The sequence below is a fragment of the Myxocyprinus asiaticus genome, chromosome 31 (assembly GCF_019703515.2).
Source record: "Myxocyprinus asiaticus isolate MX2 ecotype Aquarium Trade chromosome 31, UBuf_Myxa_2, whole genome shotgun sequence".
In the NCBI taxonomy this organism is placed as follows: Eukaryota; Metazoa; Chordata; class Actinopteri; order Cypriniformes; family Catostomidae; genus Myxocyprinus; species Myxocyprinus asiaticus.
Window position 1 is genome coordinate 24,154,319 of NC_059374.1, and position 16,657 is coordinate 24,170,975.

Below are 16,657 nucleotides of genomic sequence, written 5' to 3' on the forward strand. Positions count from 1 at the left end.
TGTTTTAGGTCTCAATGCAGTATTCCATGGGCCAGAAAATATATATGTTATACCTCAACAAAAATCAAAAATTGTCAAGAATGTCAGGGTGTGAATCCAATCTCACAATCTAAGCAATGAGATGGCTACGAAATACTGGCTCACACATAGTAATCATATTACACTGATCCACCAGCCATCAAAAGTGTGTGTGTGTGTGTGGGGGGTGCAGGTTTAAGTGGTTTACAAGGACTTTTTTAAGGTTACAAACTGATAATTACAAGGGTATTATGCTATAAATATGGTTTATGAGGACATTTCTAGTGCCCCCATAATTTAAATAACATAAAAAGCATACTAAATGATATTTTATTGAAAATGTAAAAATGCAGAAAGTTTTTTGTGAGGGTTAGATTTAGGGGTAGGGTTAGGGTTAGGGGATAGAATCTATAGTTCTTACAGTATAAAAATCATTATGTCTATGGAGAGTCCTCATAATGATAGCTGCACCAACGTGTGTGTGTGTGTGTGTGTGTGTGTGTGTGAGAGAGAGAGAGAGAGAGAGAGATACAGAAAAAGAGAGTGAGAATTCTTTCTAAAAAGTCATGATGTACTCAACGCTGTTAACAACTATAATCATTAGCAGAAAACAGGAATCCTTTTCTGTGATTCATGCCATGAATATACATGCCATTTAACATGAACATAAAATGAGTTATATCTGCCAAAAAACACTGTGTGAAAAATTTAGCTGTTCAATGAATCGCTCGCAGGAGTGGAATTTTATTGTGCCAGTTTAACTTGGCATTCATTACCTCTTTAATTCACTGAGCAAAAGGACGGCACTTAACTGATGTTATCATTGAGAAAATTGATATCCTATTCATTGTTATGTAGCTCAAGCCTACAGTTCTCTTGTAATGGAGCTGAAATGTTTGCTTTTTGCTGTTTTTATGTTTAATGCATTTAAAATTGTTTTTCTCGTGGGAGGAGTTTTTTGTTTTTCCTCTGACGCTTAGGGTTAGAATTTCATTATTGAGTACGTTTTTAACATTGTGTGCTCTAAATGGAGTTCTAAGGGTCTGTTTAGACTGAATGCATTCCTGTGCTAAAAAATGTTTGATGCAGCGCCACAAACGGAAGAGAATGCAGGTGTCTCAAGATGCGTTTTTAAAAGTTTAAGTTCTTTTAAACCTGAAATGGAGTCTAAAATATGCACTCCACCTAGTGCATATTTACATAGAAAAACAATGAAAAAACAACGTGTGAACTGCCAGTGTATTTACTGACAATTTGCCATATTTTCGGGCAGAGAAAGTACAGTTTGCATTCCGACCCAATGCTCAGTGATCAAAAGAGTGATCGAGCAGGTGTATTAGTGAGCTAACATACTGATGAGTCAATAATACTGTGTCACTGAGTAAATCACTAAATGAATGAGTGATTTAGTGAGTGAATGACACTAAGGGAGACAAGTATATTTTCTTCATTCTTGGCACTCTCTGCATTTATAAACCAGTGACACCATAAAGGATTTTCAATATGGCAACTCTGAACATTAAAACACCAGCCTCTTCTACATAATCACACTGCTCATCTCTGGGAATCAATTAACACCCACAACTGAAACAAAACAAATCTGGGTTTCTACGTGTTGACAATTTGAGAACACCACATCAGTGAGTCATTTTATGCTTAAGATGGGACCATTCCCAAAGTTCACTTCCTAAAGTTATTCAGGCATGAGTTACTTTTGAATCTGCATTTGATATCTTGCGTCATCTTGTTATTATATTTCTTCTGTTTATTTTTGTTTCTATTCCAGTCTGAATATGGCACCTGTGGGAATACTAGTTTTTGTGATAAAGATTCTTCGATTGTTACATTTTTGGATATTTTCTGTCCTCGTTTGTCCTCTATACCAGCAGTTCTTAACTAGTTTTGCTTCAGGAAAATTTTACTCTGGACATCGACTGGTGACCTAACCCACTAAGTTCATCATACAAACATAAACAAATAGGTCCTTTGAAAATCAAACATTGAAATGACATGGCATTTAAATGTGTCTTAAATTTTGATGGTTTTAAGGATGAGGGGATGTTAAGCAACTTTTCCATTCTTGATTCTAACTTTTTGACTAGCTTCTACCAAGGAACAGACACATTTTCCCCAAAATACCATAGAGTTTGATTGGATGTGCAACCTTTGACATCAACAGTAAAAGATACAGGCATTTTCTCCTCCCTTTTAAAAGTTGATAATAAGGGTGTGCAGCGAAGCCTTTATCTGTATTTGTATCTGTATCTGTTCGTATGACAAAATTATCTGTATCTGTCTCTGTATTCGGATAGAACTGGGTGTGGCGGGGCTTAAACCGGAAGTGCATTAAAACTAAATGAAATGCCCATTTTTAAATGTTACTCATAGTTTCTATTAATCAAATATGCCTTTTATATGCCTTTTCATAATAATAGCCAAATAATAATAATAATAATAATAATTATTATTATTATTATTATTATTATTATTATTATTATACAATTATTATTATTTTTAAATATATATATATATTTTTTTTAATTCTTAGCAGATGAAGCTGAATTTGTAGGCTGCATTAACTATGGAATATGTTATGGTTTGTCCTGGTATTTCAGATATTCATATCTGCATGAATTTTCGTTTGTCTGTGCATGTATAACAACATTATTCTGGAGGCAAGAGGAGTCAAGCCAAATGTGAAATGTCAAGCACACATTTTGCAGTGAATAATAAATACAATACAATATATAGTCGGGGGAGTGTGGTCTGTGAATGGGGCTCTGTTTGCTCTGGCTCTCAGACTTCTGACTGCGGACACCCCTGGCCCACCCTCTTGAACCGCCCCTGACATAAGGAGGAATATTCCTAATAGATGAGTACTCTATGGAGCATTTAAACCTTTATGGAGCATTTTAACTTCTTTTCAGAATAAAGTCTTAACCAGATAATTAATTTAATCACTGAAGTGGATATAAATGTGGTCAACTTTAAGAGACGGAAAGACGAGCTCCGACGTTAAATCACTTCAGGTCAAGAATTTAAATACATGAAAATCATGTGATACATTAACATAGACATTTCAAGAAGAGGAAAGTGTATATGATATCGTATCTTAGTTAATATTACACTTGACAAGCTCCACATGCGCACAATTAACAGAGACCGCAAACGGAGACGAGACCACGCCCATCAGATCTGAAATCACAACGTGCGCATTTTCATTCATAAGGTTTACACTTTTTAAATATTGGCGGCACAGATTCATAAATTCGTTGTAATTTTGGATATGTTTATTTAGAATGTCGCTTTATCCTTGTGCTTTTTGGATAATCAGTCATAAAAATATTTTTTATATTATTCGGATGAACCCGTTATTCGTTTTGAAGTAATTATTTGTGTCTTTCCGAATAAGGTATTCGACTTCAGGTACATCCCAAGTTGATAAGCCCAATTATTTTGCAAACCTAAAGAGTTGTACACACAGAACCCATTGTGCTAAAAAAAAAACAAAACAAAAAAAAACTAGATGCAGTGCTAGGAGTAGAGCAGAACGTAAGTGTCTCGATATTCATTTTTCTAAGTTAAAGTTATTTTTAATATGGTATTATTAAAATGCAGCACTCCTGAGTAAGATGCTGAAAAAACAGTGAGACGCGGCGCAGTGGACAAAGACATCCATCTAGCGCATTTTTACGTAGGAAAATAATTGAAAATTAGCATAAATGGACAAAAAAACATGTTCTGTGTGAACAGCCCCTAACTATACACTATTACATTGTTAGTTACATTTAATTATTTGGTGTAGGTTTTCCCTGTTGTCCTATAAGAACAGACCTACGAACCAGTTTTTGACTCAATCATTGACTCTAGACTGTGAAATAAATAACGGGCATAAGATACTGTATGTGTCAGGGGCTACCTTGGGTCCTCAATGTATTAATATGTCGGAGAAGAGGTGCTGGATCTGTGGTTTGGAGTTGGACTCATTGCTGTTTTACCACACACTGGATCTAGTAATTCTCAAGGGAGCTCATTATTTCATTCTCTGTTAGGCTGTGCCAAAACAAACAATATGCATGCCTGTGTGTATGTATATTATATGTGTGTGAGAGAGAAAAGAGTCTGCCAGCAATGGAGCAGCAAGCTGGCCCAGGTTCTGCTCTTCTGATTGATCTTCAGGTGACAGCCTGTGTCAGGGGGCTCATCGCCAGCCTGTCAGTGCCTCACCTCTATTCTCTCTCCTTTATCCACTCACTCTCCTCTCTCTTTCTTTCTCATTCTCTCCTTTCCTCTCTCTGCTGTCATTCTGCCAGGGATCAGGAGCAGCTGCGCTCATCTGGGCCCAACTGTCTCTTAGATACGTCTTCTCTTGTATTGGCTAAACAGTTAAAGCTGAAGTTTGTAACATTTGCGCCACTAGTGTCACCATGTGGAATTGCAAAAATAACTAGATAGGTCAAATTTGCCAAGCCAGACTTTGATGTTGGCTTAACAAATCCTTGTCTGAAAGTTTAAACTAGTTTTAAAAAATGTCAGTTTGAAGGTTATAGATAGATGACTTTTCTTTGATAAATGCCAATGAAAATTGGCGAGTGCTATTTGCATGCCACTCCCCTGGACATACAGGTATAAAAGGAGCTGGTATGCAACCACTCATTCAGATTTTCTCTTCGGAGCCGAACGGTCATGCTCACTAAGCTGAATTCCCACGACTGTTCATTCACCTCTGCTGGATCTGACGGCGCATTTCAGTGGCTTCAACCTCCTCTGCACTGGTGCACTGCAGAGAATGCCCCTGGGCGCTTCGGCAGAAATAAAAGAGTATATTTCTCTAAAAGAGCGGCGCACACGGAACGTCTTTTTAAAGACGCATCTTTTTAAAGATGCCTTTTCTTTGTGTGTTATTCCTGGTTGCGCTCGTTATCTCTCGCCTTCTGACGGTCACGATCTTTCATGTCTGGGCACTGCTCACGCGGAGACAGCTTTCGTGGATGGGTCATGTACTCATTGCGAGAACATGTCCATGGCAAAGATGTGGTCGCGGCTTACCTTTGTAAGAAAGCAAGCCACCCCAGCGGCTCCCCGCCTCGGTCCTTCTACCTATGGGTATGAGGCCAGCGCGGCTAGCTCTGGGGGCAATTTGGGGACCCCAGTGGGACCGCCTCTGCCGGGTATCCCCCCGTGGATCTCCCATTCCCCTGCACACTCGTCTGCCCCGATTGGGCTTCCGGATGAGTCCGCTGACTCGTCTCACGGTGAGTTCGACCTCTTATTCTGAGCCTGAGAAAGAGATGAGCTCTCGAGCACAGCATCGGAGAGCGGGCTCGTCCAGTCAGACGCGGAAGCCTCAGCTGGGCTCCTCTCTTCGGGTGTGGTCGCCCAGTCACTGGCTGACACGGAGATGACGACATGCTTTCCCGGGCAGCCGCGAGCATCGGGCTAGAGTGGAACCCTCCACTCTCCCCTGAACCCTCGCGGCTCGATGATTGGTTCCTGGGCTCGCAGCGCCGCTCAAAGCCACGCCCCGTTCTTTTCTTCCCTGAAGTGCATGAAGAGCTTACAAGATCGTGGGAGGCACTTTTTACTGTCCGGTCCTGAACTTTCAGCTTCCCTGCCCTCACTACCCTCGATGGTGGGGCAGCCAAGGGCTATTCGTCAATCCCCCCGGTGGATAAAGGCCCTTGCGGTGCACCTATGCCCACAGAACATCGCCACCTGGCACGGGCGCCCAAAGCTCCCGTCCAAGGCCTGTAGATTTACGTCGTCTCTGATGGCCAAGTCCTATGGTGCCGCTGGACAAGCAGCCTCCGCCCTGCACGCCATGGCTCTCCAGCAAGACCGCGCCTCGTTCCCGCATGGGACCTCTCTGTAGTTAATATCCAGAGACACTATAAGGGTCTGCAGAGAGCCCCCTTTGAGCCTTTGCAGTCAGCAGAGCTTAAGGCACTCTCCTTGAAGACTGCCCTCCTGACTGCGCTCACTTCCATCAAGAGGATAGGAGACCTGCAAGTGTTCTCTGTCAGCGAAATGTGCCTGGAGTTCGGTCCAGGCTAATCTCATGTGATCTTGAGACCCCAACCAGGCTATGTGCCCAAGGTTCCCATGACCCCTTTTAGGTACCAGGTGGTGAACCCCAGGATGTGGCAGACCCAGCCCTGTCGTTGCTGTGTCCGGTGCACGCTTTACGCATTTATTTGGATCACACGTAGAGCTTTAGGATCTCTGAGCAGCTCTTTGTCTGCTTTGGTGCACAGCGGAAAGGAAGCGCTGTCTCCAAGCAGAGACTCGCCCACTGGCTCATTGACGCCATAGCTATGGCATATATCGCCCAGGACATGCCGCCCCCGGTAGGGCTATGAGCCCATTCTACCAGGGGTGTAGCGGCCTCCTGGGCCCTGGCCAGGAGTGCCTCTCTAACAGACATTTGCAGAGCAGCGGGCTGGGCAACACCCAACACCTTGCGAGGTTCTACAAACTCCGGGTGGAACCGGTTTTGTCCCAGGTAGTGGCACGCAATACAAGCAGATAAGCCTGGGATAGCCGGCTGGGTGTATCGCTTGCACATAGTGTCTTTCACCTCCTCTGAGCTGAAGACATGCGCCATTAATTCCCAGTAATGTTCACAAACTATGTTCCCTGGTTGACTTCCTCCAAATCCTGTGGCAGTCTAGTTTTCGGAGAGACTCGCTGCCAGCCCAGTACACGTGCTAACTAAGAGCCCTGTTCTGGGGTAGGTGCTCCGCATGTGGTGGTTCCCTGTAAGGTAACCCCATGCGATGTGTATCTTCCGCTAATTCGTTTCCCTGTTGGCAAACTGCGTCTTCCTTGGGCAGAGCCCCCTCTGCCACAGTTTCCATGTTTGTAACAACTCCTCCCCCGTTGGGTAGGACCTACTATGAGACTTCTCCACATGATAGGCAAGAGCATGTGACGTATTTTCCACTTAAATATCCCCCCCTCTCTCTGGCCGAGGTGTGGTCTCCACGGTGTCCTTCTCTTGGGAGGGACACCACCCGAGTATACCTGGTCAGCCCAGTCAGATAATCCCCCTTTTTTTTAGGGAGTTTAAAAAAAAGAAGGGGCAAAGAGGCCACGACTGGTCTAGCCTGTCTCTATCTTTTGGGTAGTCGATTTGTCCCAAAGGGCCGTTCAACACTCATAACTATGTTGGGGGAGGTTACGTGTCGGCCTGGTGCGCTGGCTACGAGGCACACAGTTGTCTGCCCATCAAACACCACCAGTTCACGTAACACAGTTCAGCCAGTTGTGGCGTTTTGTATAGGGACCCCTAGTGTCACTACATCGACACAACGTCAAGTGAGTGACAGATAGGGAACGTCATGGTTACTTGCATAACCTCCGTTCCCTGATGGAGGGAACGAGACGTTGTGTCCCTCCTGCCGCAATGCTGAACTACCCACTGAAGTGGCCGGACCTTGTCTTGGTTCCTCAGCATAAAACCTGAATGAGTGGTTGCATACCAGCTCCTTTTATACCCGTATGTCCGGGGGAGTGGAATGCAAATACCACTCGCCAATTTTCATTGGCCTTTTATCAAAGACCAGAGGTGTCTCGGGATCCCAAGAGTGACCCCTAGTGTCACTACATCGACACAACGTCTCGTTCCCTCCATCAGAGAATGGAGGTTACGCAAGTAATGATGACGGTATATATACACAGGGAAACTAATGAGGGAATTGAAGGCAGGTGCGGATGATGATGAACCGATGGAAGTGATTAGGGCAGTGAACTCTGGGAAACGTAGTGCAGGGGAAAACTTCAAAATAAGAGTCCTCGAAGAAAATGAGGGAGACAGAACACTCTCCCTGAATGCCATTGGTCAGAAAAAACAGATGGTCCCGCCCCAAACTCACTCCATTGGTTGAGCCCAAACAAACAGAACAATGTTTTTATAGTGCCACAAAGCTACGGTGTTTGAGGAAATCAACTTACAAATGTCTTACTTATAGTGTCTCTGGATATTAAGATGGTATAACAGATATTTTAACATTGAAAATTACACACATTAGCTTTGTAATCTATGGGCCTTTAATTCATGAAACATGAGCAGAACAGATTTGTGTGTGAATTGTTCATGAATCCATTCTTAAGTAAATTGTCCTATTAAATTCAAAGGCAAAATTTATGTAAAAATGATTCCACTAACGATTTACACACAAATTTGTTCTGCTCTTGTTTCATGAATAAGGCTGTGTGTGTTTTATGTGACTAAGAGTCTGCTCTATCACATACTATATGCATGTAATGGATGTTGCCTCGGGATATTCTACGACCTTGCATGTCGTGTATGAGTGGCCCAAAGAGTACCATACATAATGACTGGCTCATTTACACTGTCTCTGTTTTAATGAAGTATTAACATACTTATTAACATAAGTATTAGCTCATAGAGTAATTACAGGTCTGTTCCCGTCGGGCTTGTCAGACTGCATCAGGGAGTGCAGATGGAGAAAGGGTCAGCTGTTAACAGACTCTTATACTGTATGCAGGGTTGGGAGGGTTACTTTTGAAATGTGTTCCACTACAGATTACAGCATACATGCTGTAAAATGTAATTTGTAATGTATTATGTTAGATTACTCAAGGTCAGTAACGTATTCTAAATATTTTGGATTACTTCTTCAGTAGTAGTAGATTTTTTCACTTGTTTTGACTATAAAAACTCTGCCAGTACAGTAAGACAAAATACATGTTAAAAATACATTCTCTGAAAAACCTAAATATCTGATTCAGTGCTGTTTCTAAAACAAGTTCTTGTTTTAATGATTTTTAGATATTTTTATAGGAAAACAATACAAAAATTATTATCAAGAATATGATTTTTGCCCTAATATCAAAGGTCTTACTAGAAAAAAAAGAAATTATGTTCCAACATGAATTTTCTTGATAAATTTTCTTGAGTGGTGGTGGCGTAGTGGGCAAAAGCACATAACTGATAACTGGTTCAATCCCCACAGCCACCACCATTGTGTCCTTGAGAAAGGCACTTAACTCCAGGTTGCTCCAGGGGGACTGTCCCTGTAATAAGTGCACTGTAAGTCGCTTTGGATAAAAGCGTCTGCCAAATGCATAAATGTAAATGTAAAAAAATATGATCGTGCCTGGTGACGTGCATGTAAAATGGCTAGAAATAGCATTTTAGCTTAGCGTAAAGCTGACAATTTACACAAGGTTTATTTCTATTTCTTCTGCTCCAAACTTACTTATCTGTCTGCTCGTATGAATGTAACACATCATAAGAAAGTGCTTCACCACTGTTCAAATGCGCTTTGGATCGCATCATTTATATGTATATATTTTTCCATCTGAAAGGACTAAATTTTAAATGAAACAAATGACAGTAAAATGCAAAGTAATCTCTTCAGTAATCAAAATACTTTTTGAATGTAACTGTATTCTAAATAACAATGATTTAAATTGAAAATGTAGTGGAATACAGTTACTTATATTTTGTATTTGAAATACGTATTACATGTATTCAAATACATGTATTCCGTTACTCCCCAACCCTGACTGTATGATAATTATATATTGCATTTGCAATAAAGGTTAATCTGCAATGGAGTACAATATGTGCAACATCATAAGTACCTGTTGTCTAATCCTGTTGCCTATTACATTATAATTGAACTTTAATTATTTTTTTTTTTCACCAGCATCAGTGATGATTGTTGCATGTGGTTTTTAATATATAAAATATTTCTCGAATATTACATGTTAATAAAAGTTGTTATTACAAAAGTGATTCATACTCTTTAATTAGATTTAAAGTTTGAATATTTTGAGTGTGAGAGAGAGTTTTGAATAAAAGTTTTCAATGCTTGAAATTTTTTTTAATGCACAGCCTTGAATGCATTATTGATTTTGACAACTTTAAATGTACTGCTATTACAGTACATTCACATATTAAAGATACCAATTTTCATTGAAAACAAATTATAAAATGTTCATCCTATAAGTATAAGATATACTTACAGACATGTAAATTATAACAGAATGTAAATCGTCCTGGTTACTTTCGTAACCTCCGTTCTCTGATGGAGGGAACGAGACATTGTGTCGATACAGTGACACTAGGGGTCACTCTTGGGAGCCCCAAACACCTCTGCTTTTTTGATAAAAGGCCAATGAAAACTGGCGAGTGGTATTTGCATGCCACTCCCCCGGACATACGGGTATAAAAGGAGCTGGTATGCAACCACTCGTTCAGGTTTTATGCTGAGGAGCCGTGACAAGGTCCGGCCATTTCAGCAGGTAGTTCAGCGTTGCTGCAGGAGGGACACAACGTCTCGTTCCCTCCATCAAGGAATGGAGGATACGAAAGTAACCAGGATGTTCCCTATCTGTCGCTCACTCGACGTTGTGTCGATGTACTAGCTGAACTTTGTTGCATGGACTGGCGGTGTGTGACGGGCAGACTGCTGTGTGCCTTGTAGCCAGCGCACCAGGCCATCATGTAACCTCCCCCAAAGCTCTTATGACAATTGAACAGTCCATCAGGAACAAGTTGACTGTCCAACTATAGGGACAGTCTAGCCCAGCTGAGGCCTCTTTTCCCTCTCTTTTCTCCCCAAAAAGAGAGAAATTTGTTAACTGACTGGGGGCCATGAGTGTCTGCATTGGGGGGTGTCCCTCCCAAGGGGAAGACACCACGGAAACTACACCCCACCCGAAGGGGGGGGGGTATTTTGAGTGGAATTTTGAGTGGAGGAGTTTCTACAGAGCATGGCGACCGGGGACAGAGGGGCCTCTGCCCAAAGAAGATGCAGTTTGCTGTCAGGGAAACAATTTTGCAGAAGATATCACATGGGGTCGCCTTCGGGGAACCAGCACATGTGGAGCACCTACCTCAGAACAGGGGCTCATTAGCGCATGTACTGTCAGTCGTCGAGATAGTTGAGTATGTGGACGCCCACTTCCCTTAGTGGGGCAAGGGCAGCCTCTGCGACCTTCGTGAAGATGCGAGGGGACAGGGACAGGTCAAAGGGGAGGACCTTGTACTGGTACGCCTGGCCTTCAAAGGCAAACAGCAGGAAGGGACTGTGTTGAGGTAAGACCGAGATGTGAAAGTACGCGTCCTTCAGGTCTACCGCCGCGAACCAATCTCGATGCCGGACGCTCGCTAGAATGCGTTTTTGCATCAGAATTTTGAACAGGAGTCTGTGCAAAGCCTGGTTCAGTACTCGCAGGTCCAGGATTGGTCGCAACCCACCGCCTTTTTTCGGTACGATGAAGTAAGGGCTGTAGAACCCTTTCTTTATCTCGGCTGGAGGGACAGGCTCTATCGCGCCCTTGCGCAGAAGGGTAGCAATCTCCGCACGCAAGGTAGCAGCGTTCTCGGCCTTCACCGAGGTGAAGCGGACACCGCTGAACCTGGGCGGGCGCCTGGCAAACTGAATTTCGTAGCTGAGTCGGACAGTCCGGGTCAGCCACCGTGACGGGTTGGAAAGCGCGAGCCATGCGTCCAAACTCCGGGCGAGGGGGACCAAGGGAATGATCATGTCAGACGTACGGGCGGGTGGGGCCTCGTGGTGGGGCAGAGCTCGAGGTGCCACGTCAAGGGGATTCGAGCCCTGTGGCCGTGCTGAGTCTAGGGACATCGAACTTACCTGGCTCCTGCCACCCACCATAAGATTGGCCGAGGAGGGGGGAGGAGGAGTCTTGTCCCCGTAGTCCACCGGACCCAATCCCGTGTGGGCATGTTTGTGCCACAGCTGGGCGCACAGGGGCGGGGGGACCACCGCTGGGGCGCCATACCTGCAAAGATGGGATGGTGTACGGTGGTCATGATGATGGCCGTGCACACTGAAAATGTGACCCAGGGAATAAGAAAACCGCTCTTTTGTTGAATTTTTGGATACCGCAGCCTCTTGGACATGCAGCGAAATTAAATGAAAATGAAACAAAAGATTCTCCTCCCAGCCCTCCACCGGGGGATGGAGTGGTCTGCTCACCAGCTCTGGAGAAGCGGGTCTCCTTGCCCCTGGGTCGCCCATCTCAGGGGCACTTCGAAGCCTTCCTCGGGTTCTTGGCGGCCAGCAGTGAGACGGGTGGCATCTGATTCCTGTGCTGGGCTTCACGCTGGGGCCGGGCCACGGGGGCGGGCTGCGGCGGAGCTGGTGTTGTAGTTGCAGGAGGACACCCTTGGTGACAAGCAGACGGGGTGTGGGGTCTTGAGCCACACCGGGGCAGGATGTGCTGTATGGCCTCCGTCTGCTGCTTCACCGCCGAGAACTGCTGGGCAAAGTCCTCGACGGGCTAACCGGCACAGCCTCATACCCGTAGGTAGAAGGACCAAGGCGGGGAGCCGCTGGGGTGGTTTGCTTTCTTACGAATGCAAGCCGCAACCGCAATGTTGCCATGGTCATTTTCTCGCAGTGAGGACAAGACCCATCCACGAACGATGTCTCTGCGTGGGCAGCGCCCAGACATGTAAGACAGCGATCGTGGCCGTCAGAAGCAGAGAGATATCGACCGCAACCAGGAATAACACACAGACGGAAAGGCATCTTTAAAAAGACGTTCCGTGTGTTCCGCTCTTTTAGAAAGAAAATATACTCTTTTCTTTTAGAATATACTCTTTTAGTTGTTTCTGCCGAAGCGCCCAGGGGCGTTCTCTGCACTCCACGGGTGCAGAGGGGGAGAAGCCGCTGAAATGCGCCGTAGAATCCAGCAGATGAGGTGAATGAACTTCGCAGATGAATTCAGCTTCAATGAATAGAACCACTCAGCTCCAAAGAGAAAATCTGAAGGAGTGGTTGCATACCAGCTCCTTTTATACCCGTATGTCCGGGAGTGGCATGAAAATTCCACTTGCCAATTCTCACTGGCCTTTTTTTAAAAAAAGCAGAGGTGTTTGGGGCTCCCAAGTGTGACCCCTAGTGTCACTACATCGACACAATGTCGAGTGAGTGACAGATAGGGAACTACAAGTACTGCACTGTTACTACAGTCTACTGTTACATATTTTGGAATTTCTTGTTTATTATATAATTTCAAGTGTGGATGCTGTGATTTGGAATCACACTTGGAGCCATCCTTGTTATCCTCACCAGGAGTTTAGTTTGTATGTTTGTTTTTCAAGAAAAATAAAGAAGGACATGTTCTGCTGCATAGGAATTCTTGTTGCCATCAGAGCAGTAGACGAGTTTTTCTTCAAGTCAAAAGCAGACATTGTCACCTTTTAGTAAATCAGAGAGGCTGTGCCACCTCTAAACAAAGAAAACAGGAACCATCTGTATAGAACTGAGAGAAGAATTCAGCTAGGTTTGTCCACTGATACAAACTGTCTCCTGAAGGCTCTGCTGTACATTTCTTTGTCTCTGCACTCCCATGACACTGCGCTCTCAGCTCTTCTTCCTCCCCTTTTTGCAAAGGGTTTAATCCAATGCGGTGTGCACTATCCATGGCCTGGGCGACTGTCCTCATCTGGCTTTGTGTTTGTAATAAGAGGGCAAGATTGTTTGTCTTTGATGTGTGGTGCTGCATGCTACCTCATATAAGAATGAGGATTTGCTATTGTGTGTCTGTGGATCACTCACTCAACTTCCATGACCCCCCTCCTGCAAAAACACACACACAAATCTCTCTCTCTGTGCTTACAGCTTCAGAACACTTCCTTTTCTTCTCTTAATTATTCACCATCCTTTTCTACCTCTTAACATTTGTCTCTATATTCATTTGTCTTCTCTTCAAGTCTAGTCTCATGTTGTTTCATCTTGTCTTTTTTTTGTCTTCTCATCTCTGCTAGTTTTAATTTATCTTATTTTGTCTTATCTCATTTGGTCTTGACTATTTTCTTATCTCATCTTGTCTCGTGTCTTCTTTTGTCTTTTCATCTCTTCTCTGCTAGTCTTGGCTAATCTTGGTTCTTCTCATTCAGTCTCTTTTTGTCTCATCTCAACCGGTCATGACTTGCTTTATCTTATCTCGACTTGTCTCTTCACACATCACGTCTCTTCTTATCTCATCTCATTCTCATGTCTTTTCAACTCTTCTCTTTTTGTCTTGACTATTCTCATCTTGTTTTGTATAGTTTCTTCTCCCCTATATAATCAAGTCTCATCTTCTCTTTTCTTTTCAACTCTTCTCATCTAGTTTAGACTAGTCTTAGCCCTTCTCATTCTGTTTTGTTTTGTCTTGTCCTGACTAGTCTCATCTTAATTTGTCTCATTGTGTCTCTCCTCATCTAATCTCTTCTCATCACCTCTCGTCTTATCTCTTCTATGTCTTTTAAACTCTTCTAGTCTCGACTATTTTCATCTTATTTTGTCTCGTCTCTTCTCCTTTAACCTCTTCTCATCACGTCTCATCTTGTCTCATGTTTTCTCTTGTCTTTGCAACTCTTCTTATTTAGTTTCAATAAGTTTCAGCTCTTCTCATTTAGTCTCTTCTCATCCTGACTAGTCTCATCTTGATTTGTCTTGTTGTGTCTCTTTTCATCAAATCTCTTTTCATTGTGTCTCTTCTCATCACATCTCATCTAATTAATGTCTTCTTGTGTCTTTTCAGCTCTTCTCTACTAGTCTCAACTGTTCTCATCTTGTTTTGTCTCATAACATTTTGTCTTGTCTCATGTCTTCTCTTGTCTTTTCAATTAATCTAGTCTCGACTAGTTTCAGTTCTTCTTATCTAGTCTCTTCTCATCATGACTAGTCTCATCTTGTTATGTCTCGTCTCTTTTCATCTCATTTCTTTTCTCATCTTATCTCTTCTCATCATGTCTTCTCTTGTCTCATGTCTTTCAAATCTCCGCTACTAGTCTCAACTGTTCTCATCTTGTTTCATCTCGTCTCTTCTCAACTAATTTCTTTTCATAACATCTTGTCTTGTCTCATGTCTTTTCTAGTTTTTTTTAACTCATCTAGTCTCAACTAGTTTCAGCTCTGCTCATCAAGTCTCTTCTTGTCTTGACTAGTCTCATCTCGTTTTGTCTCATCTCTTTTCATCTAATTTCTTTTCTCATCACGTCTTGTCTTATCCTATGTCATCTCATGTCTTTTACTCTTCTTTTCTAGTCTCGATTAGTCTCATTTTGTTTTGTCTTGTCTCTTCTCATCTAATTTCTTCTCATCACATCTCATCTTGTCTCATCTCTTCTCTTGTCTTTTTAACTCTTATATATTCTCGATTAGTCTCAGCTCTACTCATCTAGTCTCCTCTCATCTTGACTAGTCTCATTTTGTTTTGTCTCATCTCTTCTCATCTAATCTCTTTTTATCAAGTCTGGTCTTGTCTCATGTCTTCTCTTGTCTTTTCAACTCTTCTAGTCTCAGCTCTTCTCATCTAGTCTCTTCTCATCTTGATGACTCTAATCCTTGGTATTGTGTCTTCTCATGTAATATCTTCTCATCACATCTCATCTTGTCATATGTCTTTATTTTCAGCTTTTCTAGTCTCAGCCCTTCTCATCTAGTCTCCTTTTGTCTTTACTACTCTCATCTTGTTTTTTTCTTGTTTTGCCCCCACTTCTTTTCTCTTGTTTTTTCTTTTCTTTTTTTCTCTTCTCTTTTCCCCCCTTCCGCATGATGTATCTGTGTCATAGGCCCAGCACTATAACTCCTCTCCCTCCACACACCATCATCACTATCCCTTGAGCCAGTAGCAGTGACAGAGTCATAGGCTGTAATACTGTCAGCAAGAACTGCACGGACATCTCTATTAACCTTCAGCTGATATACTGCACATGCAGACTGACAACACTGTGGACCTTTTCTCACTGGCTTTGGCACGAAATCAGGAGTGGCCCTCATGGGATCTGAAGCACAGTAGCTGGTGGGATTTGCTCTCCTAAGCATTAGCTTTTGCTGAATTGAATTACATGGCCCAGGAATTGGCAGGATTACCTTAGTGCTTGTTAATGAGCCTGACGATATTGTTTTACTTCCTTTGGCCATCATTACGTTGTTTAGATTCGAAAGGGGGCCTGCGCTTGGCAAGTTGATGAGAAGGGCTCATATTGGTGAATTAACTTGAATGCTTTATCTCTTCTCTTTCAGGAATTTTCACTGCTACAATTGGATGATTTAGCTGATCAACGGGTAAACATCGTTGGGTTTTCGGTCTTCAATAGGACACATCCCTTCTTTAAGGACTTTGTCCTCAGTCTCAATCGATCCTGGCAGGAAAACTGTGATCATGCACCTTTTGCAGGGACACCGGTAAGACCAGCTTTTGAATATTCATGGCTGCACATATGTAGGGTTGCACAATTAATCAAAATAAAATTGAGATTGGGATATGGCTGATTATGATTATTTGATTTAATATGCTATTATTATTATTATTATTATTATTATTATTCAAAAAATATAATCATATTGACTGGCTTCTAAAACATAAGTGTGAGTGAAAAGTGGACTGAGACACTATCAAAAATAAACTCACCCAAAAAAGAGAACAAACTTGTGTGAACACCCTTGAAGAGTAACTATTAGCAGAAGAGTGTGGGCAAAGCATGGCAGAATTTGAAAAAAAAAGGCATCACTTGCAAGTTTGTATTTTTCACACACCATTCTTGAGAATTGCTGTTTCAGTTGGATTGCATGCCATTTTGTTATTATAGCCTTAATATAAGCAACAGATATATGAGATGTTACAAACCACAATTGCAATATTT

The 16,657-nt window shown here is 42.7% G+C and overlaps 1 protein-coding gene across 2 annotated transcripts in view; it reads left to right on the top strand.

The window, feature by feature from the left end:
• LOC127421978 (glutamate receptor ionotropic, kainate 4-like) overlaps window positions 1-16,657 on the top strand; it is a 620,965-nt gene that overhangs the window by 496,769 nt on the left and 107,539 nt on the right. For both annotated transcript variants that reach the window (XM_051665249.1, XM_051665250.1), the window contains exon 9: window positions 16,038-16,199. In XM_051665249.1, coding sequence (XP_051521209.1) covers window positions 16,038-16,199 — 162 coding nt within the window. The remainder of the gene's footprint in view (window positions 1-16,037; window positions 16,200-16,657) is intronic.